At 41.0% G+C, this 24,368-nt stretch overlaps 3 protein-coding genes across 11 annotated transcripts; all 3 read left to right on the forward strand.

Annotated features, from left to right (window-relative positions):
* Window positions 1-249: 249 nt before the first annotated feature.
* carnmt1 (carnosine N-methyltransferase 1) lies at window positions 250-4,350 on the forward strand. Of its 2 annotated transcripts, XM_026320653.2 has the most exons (9): window positions 250-428; window positions 933-1,128; window positions 1,269-1,432; window positions 1,573-1,713; window positions 1,967-2,145; window positions 2,625-2,738; window positions 3,249-3,352; window positions 3,454-3,509; window positions 4,044-4,350. In XM_026320653.2, the coding sequence occupies exons 1-9, from the start codon at window positions 292-294 to the stop codon at window positions 4,069-4,071; spliced, it is 1,119 nt and encodes a 372-aa protein (XP_026176438.1). In that variant the 5' UTR covers window positions 250-291; the 3' UTR covers window positions 4,072-4,350. The 2 variants fall into 2 exon arrangements, with proteins under 2 accessions (XP_026176438.1, XP_026176436.1); XM_026320651.2 differs by having other exon boundaries at window positions 3,454-4,350.
* Window positions 4,351-5,076: 726 nt separating this feature from the next.
* On the forward strand, window positions 5,077-6,664 carry LOC113138329 (uncharacterized protein C9orf40 homolog). The gene is made up of 3 exons (XM_033325393.1): window positions 5,077-5,086; window positions 5,167-5,577; window positions 5,797-6,664. Exons 2-3 carry the CDS (start codon window positions 5,188-5,190, stop codon window positions 5,962-5,964), a joined length of 558 nt encoding a protein of 185 aa, XP_033181284.1. The 5' UTR covers window positions 5,077-5,086; window positions 5,167-5,187; the 3' UTR covers window positions 5,965-6,664.
* A 591-nt stretch (window positions 6,665-7,255) lies between these two features.
* Window positions 7,256-24,211, forward strand: trpm6 (transient receptor potential cation channel, subfamily M, member 6). 8 transcript variants are annotated; one of them, XM_026320644.1, is made up of 40 exons: window positions 7,256-7,504; window positions 8,563-8,642; window positions 8,838-8,876; window positions 10,039-10,228; window positions 10,544-10,757; window positions 11,109-11,233; window positions 11,357-11,528; window positions 11,620-11,794; window positions 11,874-11,997; window positions 12,078-12,150; window positions 12,372-12,472; window positions 12,630-12,764; window positions 13,383-13,436; window positions 13,575-13,706; window positions 13,860-13,979; window positions 14,226-14,497; window positions 14,777-15,005; window positions 15,447-15,590; window positions 15,723-15,878; window positions 16,049-16,177; window positions 16,309-16,560; window positions 16,667-16,841; window positions 17,485-17,599; window positions 17,698-17,894; window positions 18,023-18,155; window positions 18,813-19,251; window positions 19,517-20,198; window positions 20,410-20,507; window positions 20,679-20,769; window positions 20,981-21,027; window positions 21,146-21,210; window positions 21,303-21,328; window positions 21,425-21,475; window positions 21,605-21,670; window positions 21,761-22,059; window positions 22,240-22,322; window positions 22,409-22,614; window positions 22,706-22,757; window positions 22,904-23,016; window positions 23,767-24,211. In XM_026320644.1, exons 1-40 carry the CDS (start codon window positions 7,502-7,504, stop codon window positions 23,859-23,861), a joined length of 5,952 nt encoding a protein of 1,983 aa, XP_026176429.1. In that variant the 5' UTR covers window positions 7,256-7,501; the 3' UTR covers window positions 23,862-24,211. The 8 variants fall into 8 exon arrangements, 6 of the variants coding, with proteins under 6 accessions (XP_026176429.1, XP_026176433.1, XP_026176434.1 ...); XM_026320643.1 differs by lacking the exon at window positions 7,256-7,504 and adding an exon at window positions 8,110-8,428; XM_026320646.1 differs by lacking the exons at window positions 7,256-7,504; window positions 8,563-8,642; window positions 8,838-8,876; window positions 10,039-10,228; window positions 10,544-10,757 and having other exon boundaries at window positions 11,135-11,233; window positions 11,302-11,528.
* Window positions 24,212-24,368: the final 157 nt, after the last annotated feature.

Genomic DNA, 24,368 nt, shown 5'->3' on the forward strand with positions numbered 1-24,368 from the left:
AATTTAGAATATCACCTACCATTTGACTTCAGCTGGTTAACTTTTGTGTGAGTGTCTAAATGTAAACAAGCCCCTGAGGTAAATCTTGAATACTCCATCTGCTGAATAAGCCCGTACAGCGATCACACAGTTTTCTTCTGTGCCTTTACTGCATATGTCTGATTGTGACGCTGCCTAAGAGTCGCCTGTGGGTGGCAGCATCAGGCACTGGTGAGTCTGGTGTGCTGGAATTAATAAACGCCACGAAGAAGAACGTGGTGGTGTTTGGATGGCAGCAAGTTTGTGTGAGACATGGCCGAAAGAGGAGGAGAAGGAGTGAAAGCTGGACCATATTTTCACAAAGAAAGGATGAAATTCAGCCCCGAGGAGGAGACCAGACTGGAGAGGCAGCATTTCTGGAGAATAATCGATGCTTTTAGGTTTTACAGGTATGAAAAACGGCTAAACTAAAGTAGGACAGTTTGTGTTAGTAAACGATGTTGTTAGCCCTTAACAAAAGCAAAGGACACATAGCTGGTTTGAAGGGGAAAGCTGCTCACTGTGATGACATCAGTTCATCTGTGTCAAGCACTGGTTAGCTTGTGTTTAACTCGGCTCCTGTGACATAGCTACATTTCTGTTTTTAGCTCCACTCGTGTCTTGCTCCACCTCTACTTCAACTCTTCGTCCCTCTAACTCTGCTCACAGGTTAAGCTTAAGGAAACAATAACACGATGTGGGAATGTCACCTGAAGCCATCAAATAAATAATAAACTGTAAATAATATAGGGTCCATTCTGACCACAGCATTAGATCCACACAGTAATAATAAAGAGTTCAGTTCAGGCCTGCCTGCTGTTCCCCAGATGTATATTGTGCTGTGTTACCTCTTTAGATGGGGACACATCACATGAAAAAGCTTGTGAACCTTTGCTCTCAACTCATCATGTCAGGGTCCATGTCCAGGAGCAGGTTAAACGTGCAGAGCGTCAGTTTCGGAGCCTACCGCAGCACCACCAGAATTTGCTGCCTGGAGTTTTGTCTAAAATGGCCCAGATCAGCCAGTGTGCAGACCACAACCAGGAGGTGCTGCAGGCCATTATTCACAACAGCCTCCACATGTTTGAGAACATCGAATATGGCGAGAGGGTAAGGGTTGACTTAAACCAGGACCTCCTCTGTACATAATGCATACAATATACACACAGCTTTGTGTGGTGTTAGTTTTAATTACTGTGATTCGCTTGAACAGTTTATGTAGATGTGTTTCTTTTCATTATTCCTCCAAGGATCCAAGGAAGGTGCGGCCATCCACTACCTTTGACATGGACAAGCTTAAGTCCACCATAAAGCAGTTTGTCAGGGACTGGAGTGAGACAGGCCAGGCTGAGAGGGACTCCTGCTACCAGCCCATCGTCCGAGAGATCCAAAGACTCTTCCCCAGTGACCAATAGTAGGAAACACACAGACAGAATAGAACAAACAGAAATAAAAGCTTGTAGTTACATGGTAATACAAACAAACACTGTAATAATTTTGCTTATGTGACTTGGTCAGTGTTTTCCATGTGATATATGCATTTTATTATGTCAGTGATGTGTCTAAGGTGAGCGTGCTGGTTCCGGGTGCCGGGCTTGGCCGTCTAGCCTGGGAGATAGCTCGGCTGGGTTATATTTGCCAGGGCAATGAATGGAGCCTCTTCATGCTCTTCTCCTCAAACTTTGTTCTTAATAGGTATGGCATACACTAACACTCCTGTGAACACAACACCTAGGGACTATCACATTCCTATATATGCAGAATGTCTTCTCTTGCTTCACATAGAACTGTGTATTAATCACACTCAATTTATGTCTTCATTCTTTGTCAGTGATTACTAAGAAAAATGAGAACACATCGTAGTCAGTTGTTTGGCGGCACACCTTGATACTCTTCAGAATACTATGTCAGCCCACCTATCTTTATAAATTTGGACTGCTCCATTCAGGTGTGAAAAGGTGAACGCTCTGATCCTGTACCCTTGGATCCACCAGTTTAGCAACAACAAGAAATCGTCTGACCAGACACGACCAATCAGATTCCCTGATGTCAACCCTCAGAGCTTACCGCTAAATTCAGACTTCTCCATGGTAGCAGGTGACTTTGTGGAGGTCTACACTGAATCAGGTAAGTCATGGTTGTGGTGATGTTACCACCTTGTGTATGTAAGTATGCAGTCAAAATGCATAAATCTTGGAAAACACATATGGTTGAGAGACTTTGGGCAGCTCTGTGTATTCAGCCCCTTTGGGAAGTTGAAATCTTGGTATTGCAAGAATGCACTTCCACTCAAAATGTCCTTTCAGGCAGTGTTAACTCCCATGGTGGATTTTCTCCACAGTAAGCTGTACAACGTCTTTTGTTATTAAACAAAACATTGAGGGCATAATTGGTTTACTTCATTATATTGTACAATGATATTATAAATAGCCTACTTGTATAAAAGATTATCTTTTCTCTAAAAAAATACATATTTTAATGTAATTCTAATTTTAACCCTAAGGAAAATTGATTGTTTTGGTGTGAATGTCCTCAAAGCGCAAAATGATTGGTGAATTGATCACCTCAGAAATAGTATTTAATGCTATGTTGTCCATTTCTGTCAGATTCCTGGGACTGTGTGGCTACTTGCTTCTTTATTGACACAGCTCATAATGTCATAGAGTATGTGGAGACCATCTGGAAGATTCTAAAGCCTGGTGGGGTGTGGATCAACCTGGGTGAGTCACTTTGTGTAGGAGACTTACACATAAACTGTACTGGGAAACACAATGCTTCCCATGAGTAGATAACTTGCTGTTGGAACTGGTGAGGTTAAAAAATACAAATACATCATGATTTTCATTTCTCCAATTTAGGGAATGCAAGCGAAAGACTTTGAGTAGCTCAGACTAGGTGGACAAAAAATCAGGAGTCTCTACATCTTCATGTCATAGTGTAAACAAATCTGATAAAGTTATGTTTTCTGATTATTGACAGTGATTTTATTTATTACATGTATATATGGGCCTGTCACCAGGAAGTAAAAAGATGCACAATTAAAAATGGCACACAGATGAGATGTAGGCCAATGTTAATGTTTTTCCAAAAAGGTTTTTTGTGTGTTTTTTTTTCAGTCAGAGTACTGCTATATGACTCAGTTTTATGACCAAGGTGGAAAATGCTTTTATAGAGATCTTTTTGTCTCAGTAAGCATACCTCAAAAGTTTAAATCTTAAATGTTTCTTCAGGTCCACTGCTGTATCACTTTGAGAACATGGCCAATGAGCTCTCAGTTGAACTTAGCTACGAAGACATTAGGATGGCAATGGTTAAATTTGGCTTCCGCATCGAGGTAAACCAAGGGCTATTCATATTCATGGTTAAGCCTCATATTTCCCTTCAAGAATCTTGTTGTAGTCTGGTTGTAAAGCAGTACTAATTTCTCTTCTGCAGGTAGAGAAAGAGTCAATGCAAACCACCTACACAGAGAACGACCGCTCTATGTTGAGGTATGTTTATGACTGTGTCTTCTTTGTGGCACGAAAACCTGCAGACCTGTACTTTAACAATAAAGAAGATGAGCAGCAGCAGAGTTCACCGCCAGCTGCTAAGTCACCACGGAGAGAGGGCACAGACAGACTTACGTGACAGGAAATCCTTTAACAGAAACTGTGAACTTAGAGGAACATTAAGAAATTGGATTAACCAAACGAACGCTGACAGAAGAAAAAAACAATGGACATACATTTTTTGTTTTATTTTATTTTTTCATATATATATTTTAATGATGCATCTGGTGGAGAAATGGGCTACTCCACAGGCCCTGTTGTTTTGGCAGTTTACGCACCTCAATATGGCTAAAACTATAGAATATAAAATTGAGTATTGCAGTGTTATGCTATCCATAACGCAGAGAAATGTTTAGATACTATCTCTTGATCCCTGGTTAGAGATGGGTCATTGATGCTTGTCTGTTATTTTGTTTTATTAATTTGTGGGTCAGCTACAACATGTTAAGAGTATATTTCTTTTTAATTATTAAGGTGGTCGATGCAGTCTCATCTCCACTGACTTTGACTACCTGTGAGTATGCGTGCGTGCGTGCGTGTGTGTGTGTGTGTGTGTGCAACAGAAAAATGTCATGTAAATATTTGTTTTTGAAATTTGTTTTTTGGTGCCAATAACTACAGCTACTTATTTGCATTGATCATCAGTCATATCTGAAAATATAATCAAAGCATGTTTGAGGTTTTCAGTAATAAGTTGTTTTAAAGTTGAAGATGACTTTCATCAACTTTTCTGGTTTCTAATTACACTTTGGAATAAAGCCAAGCATTTTAAAATTATGAATCTGCAAGGTTTTACTGTCATTTAAAAAGATACAGTACAACTCACAAATCCAGCTCTCAATCCCACTCCTCATACCAGAAAAGTGACCATACCCTTACTGGTAAATGTTAATAGATCGGTCATTGTTAATGTTTTTAGCAACATGCATGGTTTTCCTTGACAAATCAAAATTCCTGCTGTGGAAAAGGCTTATTAAACACCCTTGCTCCAGTCTGTGTCCAGTACTCCTCTGCTGCAGTGATACATGACTGCAAATGTCTGTGTGGTCAACTGATTTAACCTAACCATTAAAAATAGCTGCTTCATTAAAATCTCACACACCCAGCATGCACAATACCAGGAGCCTGAAACTGAAGCAGCTACATGGAAAGTGTTTATTAATTTATATAGATTTATATTTCCACTAGTACTGTGATATATCCAATTGCCTTCTATAAAAAAGGCTAGGCAGATGAGTCCATGTCCATATTGTTATTCTTGGAAACAGTGTGTGTAGAGTAGTTAAAAAGGCACATGGTTGCTACTTTAAAGGCTAATCCCTGTATTACTGTAATACAGGGAACCTCCGTATGAAATACATCCAGGTACGCATGGGTCAGCTTTAATATCCCCGCCACAGGAAGTGCGCAGGTTGTGGGCGGGGATAAACCTCAGTGCTGTCCTCTGATTGGACGGCAGGACTGTCTGTTATTAACTTCATTACGGATGCTCAGCGTTTCGTGTGAAGGAGACTTGAGTGAGTGCTTGACATAAGCGGCGAGAGACAGGTGGTGTCCATGTTAAAGTGTGTTAAAGTGTGAGGTGGTTTATTATCAGGTTACTGCCGAGCCGACATTCATGGCAAAGAGACGCGCCGAGGACACGGTGCTGCACGACTCTCCCTACAAAAGATGCTACCGCTCAGTCTGCGGTGTTGACCCGCAGCTGGAGAGCATGGCTGCGGTCGGGGGTGTGAGCCTGAGCCCGCCGTCCCTGCTGGCTTTGTTGGGCAGCCGCTGCAGAAAGAGGCCGTACTACTTCGAAGACCCAGAGAAACCAGAAGAACCAGCAGCAGGTCTGCATCACAAGACCACACACTGCGACACTAGGAAGCATGCGGCTCATGTTGTGACGGTGCAGACTTCTGGATGTTTCCAGGAGCGTCGCAGCTCCAGCACAGGCCACAAGAGGCGACCCCGAGGGAACTGCGAGGGTTCAGAGATTGTTATACCTAAAGCTAATGATAAAGTAAGTAAGCACGGTCAAAACTGGTTACTTTGTCAGTCTGTGGATGGTACGACTGTGCTAACTCAATTGTCTCATTGCAGGAAAAGTCCACTAGATGTCGCTGCATACCTCGCTGTCAAAAACAAATACAGCTTTTTGTCCAGATTTGGGACAAGAAGCCTGAAACTGTTATTGCTTTGGGCTTTTCTCCTGAGCTCACACTTTCCCTATTCCTTTCAGGCTGATGCAGACATGAACACAGAAGACTGCACTTATAACTCCTTCCAGTACTGGAGGGTCCCACTGCCTGAATTAGACCTGTCTCTGCTGGAAGATGCCAGTGACTGTTCCCAAACAAAAGATAAGTCAGACGTCAAAGACATTTCTTCTGATGCCATGGAGACCTGAAGATGATGGACACAGCTAGTCTGTAGTAGTCTGTCCTGACCTCAGCTGGCAAATGTGACATTGAAACTGTGATGCTTTCAGCAAATAGACACATCAAAAGCACCTTATGGTTGCTAGAAATGTGTCCAGGTGGAGTGCAACAACCTGATGTCGCCGACTGTCAAGGTGCTCCCATCACACCGATACAGGCCCACAGTAACTCAGTAGTAATTGATTACTCTAAGTGCACCTCATGCTGGAGTAAAAATCTCAATCACTTACAGAAGGCAAACACCCATGAGATCTGCACAGTGCAGACCAAAACTGTGGTGACATTTCTGTAAAGCTTTGTGAGTGGATGCCTGTTTGTCGTAAATGTATTTCAGCAAGCCTGGTGTACGACAGTGACAGTTGTTTTGTTTTTTTTGTTTTCTACCAAATCCTTCTGTTGCAAGCAGAAATATTTTATAAGCATCTATGAATAATGTCAAAACAATTGGGTTTGCACATAACAGGTCAGTTTGCACTATATTGTTTGGTGTAACTCATACCAGAGATGTTATGTATGCTTTTTTTTTTTTTTTTATATGTTATTACATCTCACCACCAGTCAAATTTTCCATTCTCAATAAAATGATAGTAAAATATAGGGAAAAAGATTATAGTTTTCTACACTGCTTGTTTGGGTTGTGATATTTGTTTACTGCATTAAATCTTTCAGTGGCTATGGCATTTGATCAGCAGAAAACTGAATGAAGTTCAGAAGGTCAGCTGTTCAAAGGTTTCCTTCAATTAAGTTTGTCCTGTTAAACTAAAAAATCTAAAGTTCTGTGTATCTTAGGTCATGGCAAACACATTAAATACCAATTTACAAGACAGTACACAGTTAAATCACTGAACAGTGCTACACATAGCAGCCAGCTGTGGAAATATTAATAATCATTATGATTGCTGTATAGTTGATTGTGTTCTGAAAAAGAAAAGGATTCCTTCATGCAACCCAAACCTTGCTGCCTTCAGGTTGATCCCTATTGACTGCATACGCTCTATCTGCAGATGCTGTGTCCTGTCTAGTAGTGAGGGAGCTGGCACAAATCTGCCATCCTCACCAGGGGTTATTTTAAACCCTTTTTAGCGGTGCTTAATCAATAGGCCTGTTAGTAACTAATGTCAGATTTTGCAAACACATTGCTCCATCACACAAGCAGTGTAGGAGAAGAAGGAGGTAGCACATGGACCCCTGGGCATAAGGTCCTTTATAAATGACCATTCTCCTCTGGGGGCTGAGCCCCCTATAAGCCTGATCCTCACATCTCCCTGTCTGTGGAGCAGGAGCAATAATAAAACGTCTGGTGTGTGATTCCAGCTCAGGGGGAGAAATAGCTGAGTGTGTCAGAAGGAAGAGGTCATAAACTTTGCAGGATTGCTGGAAAGGCTTTCCCGACCTTTGGATCAGCTGCTGAAGATAAGGCAGCCAGTCTTTGTGAGGGGGCGATGGTGAAGAAGTGGAATTTGACTCAAAATGTCTGTAATCGTTTTTTGAGCCAGGTGTACAGCCATGGTAAGTTTTGTAAAACTAACATATGCATTGAAGAGGTCAAGTTACACAAATTGCTCATCGAGCTAATTATGGGTTTGAAACTTGGTGCCATGTCTATAATTAACCTGTTAACCTGTCGCTAAGGCTAATAGCTCACTCTTAGCAGAGTTTGGCTGTGGTTTTATATGAGCTAAAACACATAAGCTACGTTAGTTAACATGAAGGCCATGTAAATAAGTACTTTACTAAGATTTGTTTACTGTGCATTTAATACTCTGCCACACACCTGAGATAAATAACATTACTTCTTAGTTACAGTATGTTGTTTAACTAACTTTATATAAGTAATGCTGGTATAAAAAGTGGTGTTAATGTGTTTTATCTTACCTTTACTCTCTGAATAAATTAGCATGGCGTCATCTTGTTTGTAGGATAGTTTATTGCACCCTAGTGAATTATTTTACTATAGGCCTCTTAGTGTCAATTCCCAGAGGAGCAAAGGATAGTGTTTATTTATGGTCATTAATAGTCACGTGACTGGGTACGTGGTAAACTCGTCATTTATTGCTGAAACACTTTGAGCAACATCAGCTACGCTTCAGAAACCTGTGTGCTGTTTACACAACTGACCTAGGGAGGGAGCACACCAGCACCTAACCATGTGTACTAATCTCAGGAAGTGGATGTGTGCATGTTTCCCATCAACAGTGCTCTCCTCAGTCGGGCCATTGTTGAACCTGACTGGGAATCAGAGCTCAGGAGCAGGGCAGACTTTTAAAGAACAAGGGAAGCAGGAAAAAACACTTCTGTAATGTTGAATGAGAAGCTGACCGTTAGCTCACACGTCCCGTCACTGCTTTAGTCACAGGGAGGGACCTACAATTAGTTTCTTTTGGGCTCAGTATGTAGGCTGCTGCCGGCACTGCAATGAGCTTCAGTGAGAAGGTCAGTGATGCGTTTTATTTCAGGAGTAGTGTGTTTTGTTACTGGGGGTTGTGTTTCACACTGAAGCTGAGAATATAGTGCTTGGATGCTCCAGGATCTGTAATTTAAGTAACGATTTATTCTTCTTATTCCAGTCACGGAAGTCTTGGATTGAGGAAACTTTCTCAAAGAGAGAGTGTGTGAAGTTTATCCCTTCCTCTCGGGACCTACACAGGTAATCTGGCATCTGAGTGTTTAAATGAGAACACTTTATTTTACCTCTAATGAAATACTGGTTGGATAATATTAACGGCGGTGACTGGAGATAAAATTTTTTTGTGAGTGCAAAACTATTTGGCTTCAGCTCTTCCTTCCAGGAATAGGGGCCATGTGGAGTTTTTGACACTGTGTTATTTCCTGTTTTCCACAGATGTGTTCCAGTATGTCAAGTATGCCAAAACCTAATCAGGTATAATTTATACTTTGTATGATTATGTGTGACTTTATACTATCCTCAAACCCCTACGTACTCCCCTAGTGTGTGTACCTCTTTTCTTAATGTGTTGATTTGTGTATGTCAAACACCCTCTGTTCCAACTTTTTCCCTCTTGGTTTTCTCCTACATTTTCACTGCATATTATATTTATGTATCAGAATATGGAGAGTGATAATGCCAAAATATTTTACTGTATTTCTATTACTATATGACAGAATAAAAGTAAAGTATGGCAGTGTAGGTGTTTACAAATGCATGTATGTGGAAGGTGTGTCAGTTTTGTGAGATGCAAAACAATACACAAGCAAACACGGGGATGTAGACTGTCAGGCAAAGGGAGGTGAAGAGGAAGGGAGGGAGACAGGAAAAGGGGAGGAATTGTAGCAGCCTGGCTTAAATAGGCAAAGCGGTGGGCAGTCCTCTCTTGTGGCCTCCAGGTTCTTGTGAATTATATGATAACAATTCTACTTTTATATTGTGACTGTAGCTTTATAAACAGTGTCACTGAAAATTTTGCCATTGTTATTTGCAGCAGTCAAAATCAGATAGAGCTAATTTTGCTGCCTCAAGAAAGATAGACACAAATGCAAATACTGAACTTTCTGCACATCCCTAAACAGTATGCAGTACTGCAGGAGAGAGACAGGAACGGCCTGAAGGCAGCTAATGGTGGTGTGATTTTAAGGTGTTATGCTACGTCAAAAACTACTACAGTATAACTTCAAAATATTTTTTTCTAACTTTCAGTTCAAGGCTTCCTTAGGAAGATGGTGAAGGCCTAGTAGAATTAAACAGAATTTGCATCATGTTTATAACATGCTATGCTGCTTCTTGATTCTAAGAAATTTTATATTTCTCTGCTAAGCCTCAAGGTCTATTAAGTATAGATTTTTTTCAATCCAATCCAGCTTTATTTATAAAGCACTTTAAAACAGCCACCGCTGACGCCCAGAGTCCTGTACATCACAGACTTTTCACCAACATTTCTAATTAATTACTTGAATAAACAGGTGAAAGGTACTGAAATAAGTGATATTTCTGATACAAGATTGGGAACATTTGACAATTAAGCCATTTCTCATCTGCAGTTCGTTGTTTTCATTAATTTTTTTTTTTTTTTTTTTTTACTGGCCAGATGTTGTTGTGGTCGGCTGATGGGAGAACACTCATGGCTTGAATCCCTTCCTCCCATATCCGTCTATCCTGGTCCTGGTCAGGACGTGGAAGAGGACTGGTCCATAAAGCTCCACACTAAAGCCAGTCCTACCAACGCCTATGGCACCATAGACTTTCAGGACACTGCCACACGTGTCTGTCGGGCCAAGGTCTGTGAGTCTTGTAACTGTATCTGTGTCTTCAGACCAAAGAAATGCTTGTTTTTTCAAGTTATATAAAAGTGAACTCTCATCCTATTGGTTTTTTTTTTTTTACAAGGTTTACCCCTGAGTTGGAGGTAAATCCTCATCTTAGACAAAGACAGGGTCTGGATTTTAGTTGTTGTATAAACAAACCTAGTTTTGCTGTGATGTAAGCAGACATTAGCAAGATAGTATCTGTTTTAAATTCTAGTGAAAATGTTCAAAAAAGCATTACCTGAGAAAAGCACAAGGAGCCTCTCAGTTCCATGTGTTTCTACGCAGTATGTGCGTGTGGCTGTGGATTCAAAGCCAGAGTTGCTGCTTCAACTGATGCTGAGAGAGTGGCAGATGGAGAGACCTAAACTGCTCCTGATTGTCCAGGGAGGCTCAGAAAACTTCACCCTGCCTCCTAAAGTCAAACAGGCCTTCAGCAAAGGGCTGATCACAGCTGCCCTCAGTACAGGAGCATGGATACTCACTGATGGCATTAATACAGGTAGCTGTTACAAATGGTTTTCAGATCTGGGTGTGGGTGGCTCTTATTAGTCTTGAATAACAGTAGCATTTAGGACTACTTTCGGGTGTGCACTCACATTACCAGGCAGTTTAATACATTTCTATTTATGTACATTTCTTTCCTCTGTGCTCTTGTAAATGTACATGGTGTTTTTTTCTTAGGTTATGTAAACTTCAGCGGGTCTGCTCAGCTTTAAAAACTTCAGTATATTCTTCCTCAGTGTGAACATAGAGCCATCCTGTGAAAATTTGTTTGCAGAAGAATTTGATTGTTGTGCAACACCAAGGCTAAATACTTTATTTATACTGTTGAGCTGCACATGTCCTCTAGGTGTGTCTAAGTACGTAGGAGATGCAGTCAAAACATTTGGGAGCCATGACCTGAGGAAGAGAAATACAGTCGGCATCACACCATGGGGGGTGATTGACAACAACACGGACCTTATAGGCAAAGATGTGAGTACTCAAATGATTGTTGTTTTTGATTAACACCTAAACACTGAGATGTTTCTAACATATCATAGTGCATTGTTTTACTATGATTGGCTCCTGAGGCGACTTTCTCTCAACATGATTCAGCTGTTCAGGCCCTACCAGCCAGTAGGGAACCCCTTGAGCAAGAAGGCCTGCCTTAATGGTTTCCACTCCCATTTTCTTTTGGTGGATGATGGGACGATGGGGAAACACGGCTGCCAGCAAGGCTTCAGGAGGAAGCTGGAGAAACACATCCAGTTACAGAAGATTCACCCCCGTGAGTCTGTGTGTGTTTTTGTACAGGAAGTTAACAAAGCACAGACATTTGATTTGGACTGATATATCACCCACTCCTCACATCTCTGTAGGACTAAACCAGGGCGTGCCTATGGTGTGTGTGGTGGTGGAGGGAGGTCCTGCCATTGTGTCCACAGTGTTGGACTATGTTAGCAGTGTCCCCCCTGTGCCAGTGTTCGTATTTGAGGGATCGGGCAGGGCTGCAGACCTTCTTGCCTTCCTACATAAACAGACTGCTGTTGACAAGTATGTTTGCTTATCTTTCAGTTAGTCGCAGCCCTCGACAGGTCATAAATCTAACTTACATATTTGATGCATTTTTTAGGCACTTGGATGCAGACATTAAAGAGGACTTTCTTGTCAGGATTGGAGATGTGTTTGGAGTAGAGACAGAAGAAGCCTCTTGGCTCTACAGTCTCCTCCTGCAATGTATGGATTACAGACACTCTGTAAGTAAAATAGCATTAGTCAGTGTATGGCTAGTGACTCAACTCAAACATTACTTATTCAGTATGTCTTTGACTTATAGATAACAATATTTGACTCAGAGTCAGAAGATCAGATGTCACCAGACGCAGCCATTTTGACCACTACACTCAAGGGTACTTGTTTTTCCTTACCTTGTTGTGATGATTATAGCAGTAAAACAACATTAGTAATTAACAACATTCAATCTGCTGCATTCTTTTTATGTCTAGACAGCTTGATCAACAATCATCACGCTCAAATAGTAGAGCATTTATTAATGCTTCTTCTGCTAGAAGTTAAAAGAGTCTAGAAATGAAGAAACTGTTGTGTGTTTTTTGCTGTGTATGATGAACAGGCACCAAGGCCAGTCCTGCAGAACAGCTGAGTATGGCTCTTGCATGGGACAGGGCTGACATTGCACAGAAAGACATCCTGGTGTATGGACAACATTGGCAGGTGAAACTAACGCAAGCTCAGGGTTAATTGCAGTACTATGGTAATGTAGGTTATAACTGTACATTAGGAATATTGTACATTTTATTATATAGATATTTTATATTTGCTTGGTCTGTTTGGTCGTAGTGATTATGATCACTGAATGCCTTGTACATAGGTGGGTTCCCTGGAACAAGCCATGCTGGACGCTCTGGTGATGGATCGTGTCAGTTTTGTCAAATTGCTGATTGACAACAGCATGACTATGAGCCGCTTCCTCACTGTGGATCGCCTTGAGGAGCTCTACAACACGGTTATTTCAATATATTTGACTATTACATCTAATGTTTGTTTCATCAATCAGGGATAGAAATACATCATTCACATAAATAAAATGCTATTATCAAAAAAATCTGAAATTATTTATATTCCACAGTAGTCTTGTGCTGTGTTATACCCTCTTTTTAATTTTCCCTGGGCTCTAACTTTGCTATACAAACACCAAAAATTTAGAGCTTTTGTTTATGGCTCCTGATGCATCTAAGCTGTGGCTTTGATTGGAATCACAATAATGCACATACGAGTTTTGTACCAAAATCCTTCGTGTTTTGTGGTCAATTGCATCCAGTGTATTTTCCCAGTTGTTGTTTTAGGATTCTTGTGAGATCACAGAACTTTTTGTCATCACTTCACTCAGTTGGTTTTCTCCAGATGCCTTCATTTTTTCATGCATTAAAGCCTCTTTACTTATTCATATCTCTGGGATAATCAGTCCCCCTTAGAAACACACTGATCCCATAGCTGCCCTTGTATATGCAACACAGGAATATGTTAAAAAGTAACTAGTGGATTTTTTTCTGCTCTGATTTCACAGTTAGTATTTTCTGCCTCTCTATTATCTCTAAATAATAATCAAAATTTCTCTCCACAGCCACAGGGGCAGACAGACCGTTTCTTGCGCCACCTTGTTGAAGATGCGAAACAGGTGAGAAGTGAGGATAAGAACACATCTATACTACTGGTGTGTATATATACATTTTGACTACATGTGTATTTACTGTATGTGTGTGTGTGTGTGTGTGTGTGTGTGTGTGTGTGTGTGTGTGTGTGCTTATGTGAGTAGACATCTCTTCCCATAGGTTACCGCCTTTCTCTCATTGACATGGGCCTGGTGATAGAGTACCTCATAGGAGGAGCATACCGCAGCACCTACACACGGAAACACTTCAGAGCTGCCTACAGGACAAAGCACAAAGTCTGCACTGATAATCAGAATTTTGTTTTATTTCCTGTGTTCTTAAATACATCGTAAAAACTGTTTGACTTGGTTATTGTCTTTTTGAATCTTAACTACATTTGACCTTTCTCACCATATATTAATAACACACTGTTGTTTTGTTGTTTATAGGATGGTAGACGAGAGAGTTCCACCTCCTTGTCTAAACAGAGACAGGGATTAAAATCTAAGAAGAGCAGGAGTCTTCAGGACCTGCATTTTTTTAGAACTGCTCAGCCCTACAAATGTAAGGTTGGTGAGATTCAAATTTATACTTTGTGGTTTCTGAGAAATTCTGTAGTCCTGTTTAGCTTAGTCTATGTACAATGATGGTATTGTTTGTATTAAGCACTGTGTGGTCCTCTAATGTGATCTTCACACCTTTAAAACAGCAGTTTGCAACACTTACCAGTCAAAAGTTTGGACACACTGTCTGATTTCTTTTTTTGTTCTTTTCCCTCCCTCACGTCATTATTTTCATCCATACCATCAATCTAGGAACAAAACACGTCTCCTGGGAGCAGTCGAGAGATGACATTAACCCCTGGCCTTGGTGATGCTCCACTGCTCATTCCCTTTAACTTCAATGACCTGTTTGTATGGGCCGTACTTCAGCAGCGGCAGCAGATGGCACTGTTTCTGTGGCAGCACGGCGAGGAAGCACTGGCATGCGCCACAGTGGCCTGTAAGCTTTACCGCTCCATGGCTTTTGAGGCACGTCAGAGCAATATGGATGACAACATTGCAGAGCGACTGAAGGCATATTCACTGTGAGTGTATACATTTTTAAATTACAGATACTCACTTGTAACATTTAAGGCTTTAACTTTCAAATGAACGAGTCTACATTTTCTTTGTTTTTTTCAATGGGTCATGGTTGATATTCTGTGTTTAATATACTGTGTATAATTCTGATTGAAATATTATTTCAGTAATCGGAAAACTTTTAAAATTGAATGTCTACTGTGCACAGGGTTTTTCTTTATGCCACTGATTGTATGAAAACCTGCAGATGTTTGCCTGTCTGACATGTCCCTCCTGTGAATTAGTGAGTTTGGTCAGCTGGCGGTCGACTTGTTAGACTGTGCCTTTCGTCAGAACGAGCAGATGGCCATGAAGCTGTTGACTTCAGAGATGGAGGCATGGAGCCACTTCACCTGTCTGCAGATGGCTGTCTCATCGTGTCACAGACCATTCGTCTCACATTCCTGCACTCAGACACTCCTCACAGATCTCTGGACAGGGCCGCTCAACATGAGAAAAAACTCCTTTTTGAAGGTAAACATTGTAAATCTTAAAGGTGTTGTCAGATAAAGGTTGTGTTTATATTATATTTTCTCTGTGTGTAAAACTCACAACAAAGATTATTTTGGTGCATGATTTATTTGCATTGCTATAAAAACACATATATAGGTAAAAAGAATGGTTTTATATCATGTAGATACAATCCAAACTGTAAGTATTTAGATTAGTATTGAAAGAACTGTGGGAGATATAGCCCCTAGCCCCTGGGGTGTACACCTTCTGCTGACCCATTCAGCACGACATGTTGCCCATATGTCCTGAGCATATAGGAAGCGACTGAGTGAAGTTCTTTGGAGGGAACAGTGTGTTGTGTTCTGCATGAAATAAAGATTTGGTTGATCACACTAAATCTGTGATTATTCTGAGAGCCTGTAACTTTGAAGGATTTCCATATTTGTTATTTCTTTCCTTCAGATAATTTTGAGCCTTCTTGTGCCCCCTGCCATCTTGCTACTGGAGTTTAAAAGCAAAGCTGAAATGTGCCATGTACCACAGTCCCATGAGGCGATGCTGTTTGGACTTGACTCTGTGAAGTCAGTGCCAGCACATGATCACAAAGTAAAGTACCAGTAGTACACTTATCTGATCTGTTGTCAAAGTGGAACTGTGATCTCATTAGCCTAATTATCATGCTTCTTATGTCTTGTCCTCCGTTCTCTTCTTCTGTCTCACTCTGCTTTACTCTCACAGGACAGTCAGGATGCAGAGCGAGGCCTGTCTTTCCATGAGAAATGTCCTGGTCCTGTGTCAGAAACTCTGTCCTGTATGATGGCACAGTGTCTGTCCTGGATCACAAAACTCTATGAATTCTACACAGCTCCTGTTGTTAAGTTCTGGTTTCACACAGTAGGTGGTGGGCGTGTTGTCATACTTGTCAATCAATGTAAAATATTTCTCTTCATGAAAACACAGTACATACTCTAGATGATATGAGGGAGCATGTGTGTTATTTCATGTACATTGTTCTCATCACTTGGTGTCTCTGAATGTTTTGCCTCTTTCCATTTTGACTTTAGATGTCCTACTTGGCCTTCCTGATGTTATTCTCCTACGTTGTCCTGGTGAAGATGGAGGATCACCCCAGCGTCCAGGAGTGGCTGGTCATAGCATACATCTTGTCCACTGCAGTGGAGAAAACCAGAGAGGTGGGTGCTGGTGTGTAAATCTGTGATACATTTCTGACAGAAAGCACCACTAAAGTTTACTGATGATACAACAGAAGTAAATAGACTGCAATTACAAAACAAAAAATATCCAACTATATGTACTTAATTAGGTTCTGGTGTCTCAGCCGGGGAAGCTAAGCCAGAAGCTGAAGATTTGGTTCTCAGAGTATTGGAACATATCAGATTTCATTGCCATCCTCCTATTCCTGGCTGCACTGACACTGCGTTGGCAAGCCGATCCCTACCGGACAGCAGGACGTATCAGTTATTGCCTGGACATTATCTTCTGGTTCATCAGGGTGATGGATCTGTTGGCTGTCAATCAGCATGCTGGCCCTTACCTCACCATGATCACTAAGATGGTGTGTAGAGACTGTACAATGCTTGTTAAAAACACAAAATTGGAAGTGAGAAGGACTTGTTGGATTTTTTTTAATTACCACTCTAATTCTCTATGTGTCTGCCCAGACTAGTAACATGTTCTACATTGTTGTGATGATGGCAATTGTCCTGTTGAGCTTCGGGGTGTCCAGAAAGTCCATCCTATCCCCCAATGAGGAGCCATCGTGGAGCCTAGCTCGAGATATAGTCTTCCAACCCTACTGGATGATCTTTGGAGAGGTCTACGCTGGGGAGATCGATCGTTAGTGCTTCAGTAGAAAACACTTGAAGTTTAATTAATTTCAGTTGGTAGAATTTAACTTAGATAACTTCGGTGTTGAGTGTCTTAGTGGTGCATGGTGTCAACTCGCCACTTGTCCTCTGCCACATAAGAAGACACACATACAGATGAGGTGATGTAAAAACCTTGTTAAAGCAAAATCCTGGAATTTGATTAAAATTAAAGTAAAAGGTAAAGAATTTCACCTCATTTCAAGTGATGCTCATTTGAATCATATTAATTACAGTATAAGATATTTATTACAGGCTAACAGTAAATGGGGTGAATATCTTTGTTGTTTCAGGACTGATATATCAATATAAATGACTCAACAATTCCAAGTTCATCTTTTTCTATTTTTAGTTTTCGGTAGTGTCTCTAAGTCATACATTAGTCCTACATGTTTTATGCCAAATCATGCCCTGAATCAAAATGTACAGTAAAATATTAAGAAAAAAACGCATTCAGGCCCTTAAGTATTTGTCACATTGGTAGATGCATTACCAAACATAATTGGATCACTAGCTCATATTTGCAAGATGTAAAAGACTGTCATTTTACAGTGTATTCCAAGGTTTTGATTGCCACTAGTGTGAGGTCTGTGTGTGTTTCTCTGTGTTAACAGCATGTGAGAATGATAACCCATGTCCTCCTGCGTCCTTTGTTACGCCAATGCTCCAGGCCGTCTATATGTTCTTCCAGTATATCATCATGGTCAACGTGCTTATTGCATTTTTTAAGTAAGCATGTTTATAAAACAAATTTTAAATATATGACAGACCAAATTGTTTGATAAATAGTGTTTTTATTTACATAAATGTTTTCTTCTCAATAACAGCAATGTCTACTTTGATATGGCATCAACATCCAATAAACTGTGGAAGTACAACCGTTACCGCTACATCATGACCTATCAGGAGAAGCCTTGGCTGCCTCCGCCCCTTATCCTCCTCAGTCACATAACTCTGGGTTTGAGAGCCATCTACAGGAGAGTTAGTGGAGATGCTGAGCAGGAGGAGAGAGGCTCTAGACTTAGTGAGTACTGTAGTGTGTATGGGTGTGGACAGAGAACTTATCCAGCAGTTACATACATCATACAGATCAGTTCACAGGAATGTATCTAGTGATAAAGTAATTTCTTCCATCTTACTCATACCTACCAGAGCTCTACCTGGGCCTTGAGGATCACAAGACGCTCCATGAGTTTGAGGAGAAATGTGTGCAAGCCTACTTCCATGAGAAGAGTGATGGTCTCCACAGCAGTCAAATTAACAGGATCAGAGCCACAGCCGAGAGGTTGGATTGATATTCTGAATAATATGAATGATTTGTATGAATTGTTGGTGTGGGATTTTGGAATTAAAGGGATGGCTCTCAATTTGTGTTATTGTAGAAGATGACCTTCCAGCACCAGGGCCCAGGGTTATAACTACTTAGTAGAGACTAACTGGCCTCTTAGATCTGTTTCACATGGGTCCTTATACAGTTATTGATTACATAAACTAGATAAAGCCAAAGTTAAACCCAACATATTGCCATAACATGGATAGTGGCTCCGCCTGTTATGATATTTTTCTGATCATGAAGGTAGTAGATAATGAGGTAAATTTGATGTATCGGTCTAAAAGGGGCAATTTTTCTACTCAGAGGAGTCACATGACATGCATGTAAATAGTGATATTCATGTTACCTGTGTACAAAGAAGGATTTTCTTACTTTGTTATTTATCAGATTTCTTTTCAAAAACAAAATATAAGTTTCATTTATGTTGTCTCTGTGCATGTGTCTGCCAGGACACAAGATTCACTCCATTGTATTTACTTGCTTGTGACATATATTATTATTTATAAAATGTCTCATTTCAGTGGTTTTAAAAATTCAGTCACATTCCCACATTATGAATGAGATTAAAAGACATGTAACAACATTAATATAAAATATTTGTTCCACTAGAGCAGAGGAGATGTGTATGATGGTGGGAGAGGTCTCAGAGAAGGTCGTCTTCATTCAGAACAGCCTCTCAGAGTTGGACTGCCAGCTGGGTCAACTCCAGGACCTTTCAGTGTTGGCCGTGGACACCCTCACTCTGCTCTCTGCATCTGACAGCCTACATCAGGAGGAGGCACGTCTGGCTCAGTGTCGCCCTGTCACGGCATCCCGGCACATCCTCCCTCACAGCTGGACCCTCCCGCACAGAAGTGGAGTAGACTGTGATGTACTTAACATGCGACGACTGATGGCCAAGTCATGCAAAAGTACCCCACCTTCTTTGCTGAAGGGCTATACTGTGGTGCCGGGTAGATCGGCATCACAGGAGTGCCATGTCGGAGGCAGGGTGAGCAGGGGAGGAAGACAGGGACACACTGAGGAGGGAAACGAAGGAGCAAAACAGGTGCTTGCTGTTTACTTTTTTTCTTGACATTTCATAATAATAGTTGTGGTAGGTGAGAGAAAATGAGAAATGAGTTTGTTGAAAACCTGACCTCAGTAAGCCAGAATGCTCTTACAGGAGCTCAATAGGTATTACATCATCATTTTAATATCTTGCATTATCATCTCAGTGCTATGCCAGCAGCACCACCACATACAGTAATAACCTACGACCTCTTCATGTTGAAATGTTATTATTGTTATTGAAATGTTATGTTTTTCCATAGGATTCACAGTTTAATTATCCCAGTGACAATTGGCAGGGAGTTTCTAGACCTGGATCCCATGCTTCCTTCTCTCAGTTGTACGGAGTTCCTTTTAGTGGTTTCAGGGATCAGACACCCTGTGAGTCCTGTTTACCATCCTGCTGTGGGTCTCCTCTTTCTACCAGAGCCTTGGAGTCACCATATCATAAACTCTTTACATGTGACCCGTACCTCTATCCCAGTCAGGAGGAAACTTCCATGGAAGAGGAGGAAGAAGAGGAAGAAGAGGAAGATGATGAGAAAGAGCAAGAGGAGGAAAATACACACAAACAGCTGACTAATATGGAAGTATCGAGAGCCTCTAGCAATGTTGTCCTTCTGTCTAGCCCTCGAGACATCTCTGAGGGTTTGATAAATCCTGCCTTTTCTCAGTCTGATAGCCAACCAGTCCCTCGGTCCAGACCTTCCTGCCAACTGAGAAGATCTGTAAAATCCGCCAGGTGGACATGTCTGTCCAGAGAGTATCCCTATGGCCACTGTAGGTCTCTGTCATCCAGCATGGAGAATATGACTTTCTCTGGGGCACCACTCAGTCCGCTGAGGGGATCATTTCCTTTTCTTGACGAACCAATGAACAAAGAGAGTTTGTCTGCTGGGAGGAGCTTTAGGGACGACACTGCAATAGAGTGCAGCAGGAGCCCAGGTATTGTTCTGCTGGTAATGGGTTAGGAAACCCATTTTTTACTAGTTTATTATTTAAAACAAATCAATAAATACACACTAGGTCAGAAATCGTTACCATAAACATTCAAAGTGTGCCAATATTAATCACATTTTTACCAAAGTACTAGATCTAATAATACACAAAGCGATGTGAATTATTTGCAACATATTGTGTGATTTTGTTTATGCAGAGTGGTCCAGGTCCTCTGACTTCACACACACCTTGGACAGCAAAGGCAAAAGCCAGAACAGGAAGACTGTGAAGATACAAGAAGGCAGTCCAGATACAGTAATGTGACACAAGATGATTCTTTAGGGCATACTGTTGAAACTTTCAATTAATCATTAAAATTGAAATTTCTCAATGGTGGCTTAGCAGGACACCAACGCACTAATTGTTTTCTTTTCTATTGTGTGACTCTCCACCTTTACTTCTTCTGAAAAATTGGCCACCATGAAGTCTCAATTGTCTAACGCCTGCTGGAGAAGGCGCCGGAGGTTGAGAGGAGAATCTACATGTTGGTCAGCTTCAACCAGCCTCAGCCAGCTCAGTAAGGCGCCACAGTATTATTCAATCCACCACATATTAATTAGTAATATTGTAAACATGCGTTATTCCATTGAATATGTGTGTGCAATAGAACAGAGTGGAAAAGTAGTGGATAAAATAAGGGAGTCATGCCAAGGCCTTTCTGAGTTTACTTAAACCTGCCAAATAAATAAAGAGAAAATAAAATATGCAATGTGTAATGTTGGTTTCAGATTTTGACCCCATGGATTTATTACAGAAGCAAGTGTTTTCCCATCAGGTAAATATTTACTATGTGTAATACTGTAGTATTTGTAGATATTTTAGAAAATATTATATTTTATATGAGTGTCTCATAGCAATGAGAGCAGACTGACTATCTTTGCATTCACTTTAAGGATGTGTGGAGCCCCACTCATTCAACGTGGAACAGCTGTGCCAGATCCATGAGCCGCAGGTCTTCGTACGTCTGCCTTTCTTTTATTTTGAATTAATGTCTGTGAATTTCAAAACATTTTAAGCCTGTAATAATTACATTCTTTTGCTATGTTGCAGTGTACAGAGTAGCATTGCTCCAGAAGGTATTTTTGAGTTTGGATACATTTTGAAAAAATATGTAGTTCATTTCTTTTTTATGTAGTTACAGTTTTCATTTCCTTTTATTTTGCTTGATCCAGTCAAGAGCTCCTCATTCCAGTCCACTGACAATTTGTACCCACACTATTCAGGTATTATTATATACACCGAAACTTAACATTTTAATAAATGGACTCATCTGTTATTCTGGGGCTTTAAAAGTAATTATACTGGTATATTAGCTCATATGTTTTGACTGTTTTGGGTTTTTGTGTTAACAGCCATGGAAAGGAACAACCTGATGAGACTGGCACATACCATCCCCTTCACTCCTGTTTCCATTTTGGGTGACTTTTTTGTTTGTGTAAAATATGTTTTTTGAATTTCTTTCCTTCTCATTCAATGCACATTATTGAATTTTTCCTTATTCACTGCAGGAGGTGAAGAAGTCAGCATTTACCCTCTGGAGGAAGTGCCCTCTGCAGCTGACTCTACATGCAGTACAGACTCTTCCTGGTCACCACGAGGCCTGTCTGCAATGCTGCAGCCCCTCTCCAGTGAGAGCGGATCTCTGGATGGGGGTCTCCGGCTGGGCTGCAGGGTGTTGTGTACATGGGCAGAACAGGACGTGCTCAGGCCTGGTCTGGTATATGTAGTCAAAGCCTTCAGGCCAGAGGTGGTTTGTGCCTGGCAGAAGTACTTCCATGGCAGCACAGCACTGCAGCTTTGTTTAAGGGTAAGTGCACCAACAGTCTCACGGGGGATCACTAAACTGTTGTTGATGACATTTCTAAGAGCTGACAGCAAGTTCACTGAACAGACCTGCACCTTTTTAGATGCATATGCACAAATTTAATTCTTTTTACATTCATATAGCTTAAACTGTCTAATAAGCTTCTGTTTGACATTTCTAAAGGAGATCCAGCAGCAGAGAGCAGCCCAGAACATGATGCAAGTATTCAACCAGGTCAAACCTGATGATATGTACCACTCACCAAGGTGTGTGTATGTGTGTGTGTGTGTGTATGTTTTGTCTTGTCTATGTGTAATGTGTGTCTGTGTTAATTGTCTTTGCTCTCCACCAGATTTCTAGATGTATGGCTGGTCCTTTGGCATTCAAACGGTCAGTGGCTGACTATTGAGAGGAACATGTCTGGTGACTTCAGGAAATACAACAACAACACAGGGGAAGAGATCACCCCCTGCTGCTCACTGGAAGAAATGCTGCTGGCGTTCTCCCACTGGACCTATGAGTACTCATGCAGAGAACTGCTGGTGCTCGATATACAAGGTAGATCCCTCTTCGGTCTGCATTTGTGGCATGTGAGTTCATGAGTATGTGTCTTTTTCATCTTTCTATATTCTATGTTTTTTATTTACAGGAGTAGGAGAGGAGCTGACTGATCCAACAGTCATTATGGCAGATGAGCAAAGGTACTGTACAGACAGCATTTCTGCATCTATATCTAGACTATCAATCTCTTAATGATATCTGACTTTAAAACTTCAGATGATCTCAAATATGTATTGATAAAAGGCTTTTTTTGTGTCACTATTGCACGGTCTGCGGCCTGTTGCAGTGGTAGCAGAGGAGTGATGCTTTTTGGTCCAGACAACCTTGGAGATGCTGCCATCAGCAGTTTTCTGCAGAAACACTCCTGCAATGACTGCTGCCTCAGACTGGGCCTGAAAGGTCAGAAATGTACAGGAGGTGGCATGACAACATGTGCATGTTAACCTTATTCAGCTGTTTGGAGAATGTACTATACCTGCGTTTAAACAAGCCTGTGACACGTGGATTAGTATTTACGGAAGATTTTGTTTCTCAGTATGTGTTTTCTTCTCTTGTGCACATGTGTATATCCGTGTATTCGTATGTCACCTCTGTGTCGTCACTCAAGGGGGCCAACATTGGCTCTGAGATAAATCCCTACTAACTTCAAATGAAGACAGCACACACCAACAGCCAGCTAATTAAGCCACGAGTGTTCGTTTATTTCTATAATAACAGTAGTGTTTGAGGCACGGGGGTGGGCCCTGCTTTGTGTGTTGTGCTGCACGGCCTTTGATTACGTATTAATCATGTCTTTGTGCTGGCGATGTGCTGCTGAGACATTAGCTTTGATTAGCTATTAATTAACGTCTCTGGGTAGACACAATACTGGCATCTAGAGGATAACTGCACAGAAAGAAAGTGTGCTCAAAAACAAACAAGCACGGCAAACAAACACAAACAGTCAGACACAGTTGTTTTGATATTTCAAAGGTGCGCTGTGTTTCCTTTTCCTCTTCTTGTGTCCTCTCCAAGATTTCTCCAACAAATCAAACCAAATTATTCATGCCGAATGCATGGACTTCCTCCCAGGCGTGTCAGTATTCTCTTTCTTGTGGTAATGACTGTTATTGGAGCGACATGTCGCAAACTGATGTTTCTGTTGTTCAGATTTAAGGAATCGTCCGGACAGCTATGAGAACAGCAGCGAGGCAGAGGCAGTGTTGGGGGAACAAGAAGAAGAGGACGATGAAAGCAGGGCGTGACCTTTGACCCAGAAAGTATGGAGAAAAAAAAAGACATGTGCCAAGACATGTCGGCCTGAACACATAGTCAAACAAATGTGAATCTTACAAAATACTGTCTTTCTGTCCTGTATTAGCCTTGATTCCTTTGTAGTGGCAACAGTGGAAACAGGGAGAGTGGTATCTCCTTTTCAGCAACTGTTGTAATTTGCATATAAATGATTTGGTATTGAGATACTAATAATTACTGTTGTGATTTTTATTCACATACATATTATGGGTTAATTTACAAGAATAAGTTTTTCATGTTTGGCTAAAATAAACTGTGTATGTGTCAGACAGAAAAACAAGGCAGAAATGCACCCATAAAATTTCTTTTATTTTTTTCTTCCCACAACAAAATGTCTACAAAAGCGATAAAATATAGAATTTAACAAAAAAAAAAAATCACTTCAGACCTTCACACTGTATATACATCTCAATGGAGGACTCAGTAAGGGCCCTGCATAGCTCTGAACTCAACCCAGT

The sequence above is a fragment of the Mastacembelus armatus genome, chromosome 9 (assembly GCF_900324485.2).
Source record: "Mastacembelus armatus chromosome 9, fMasArm1.2, whole genome shotgun sequence".
In the NCBI taxonomy this organism is placed as follows: Eukaryota; Metazoa; Chordata; class Actinopteri; order Synbranchiformes; family Mastacembelidae; genus Mastacembelus; species Mastacembelus armatus.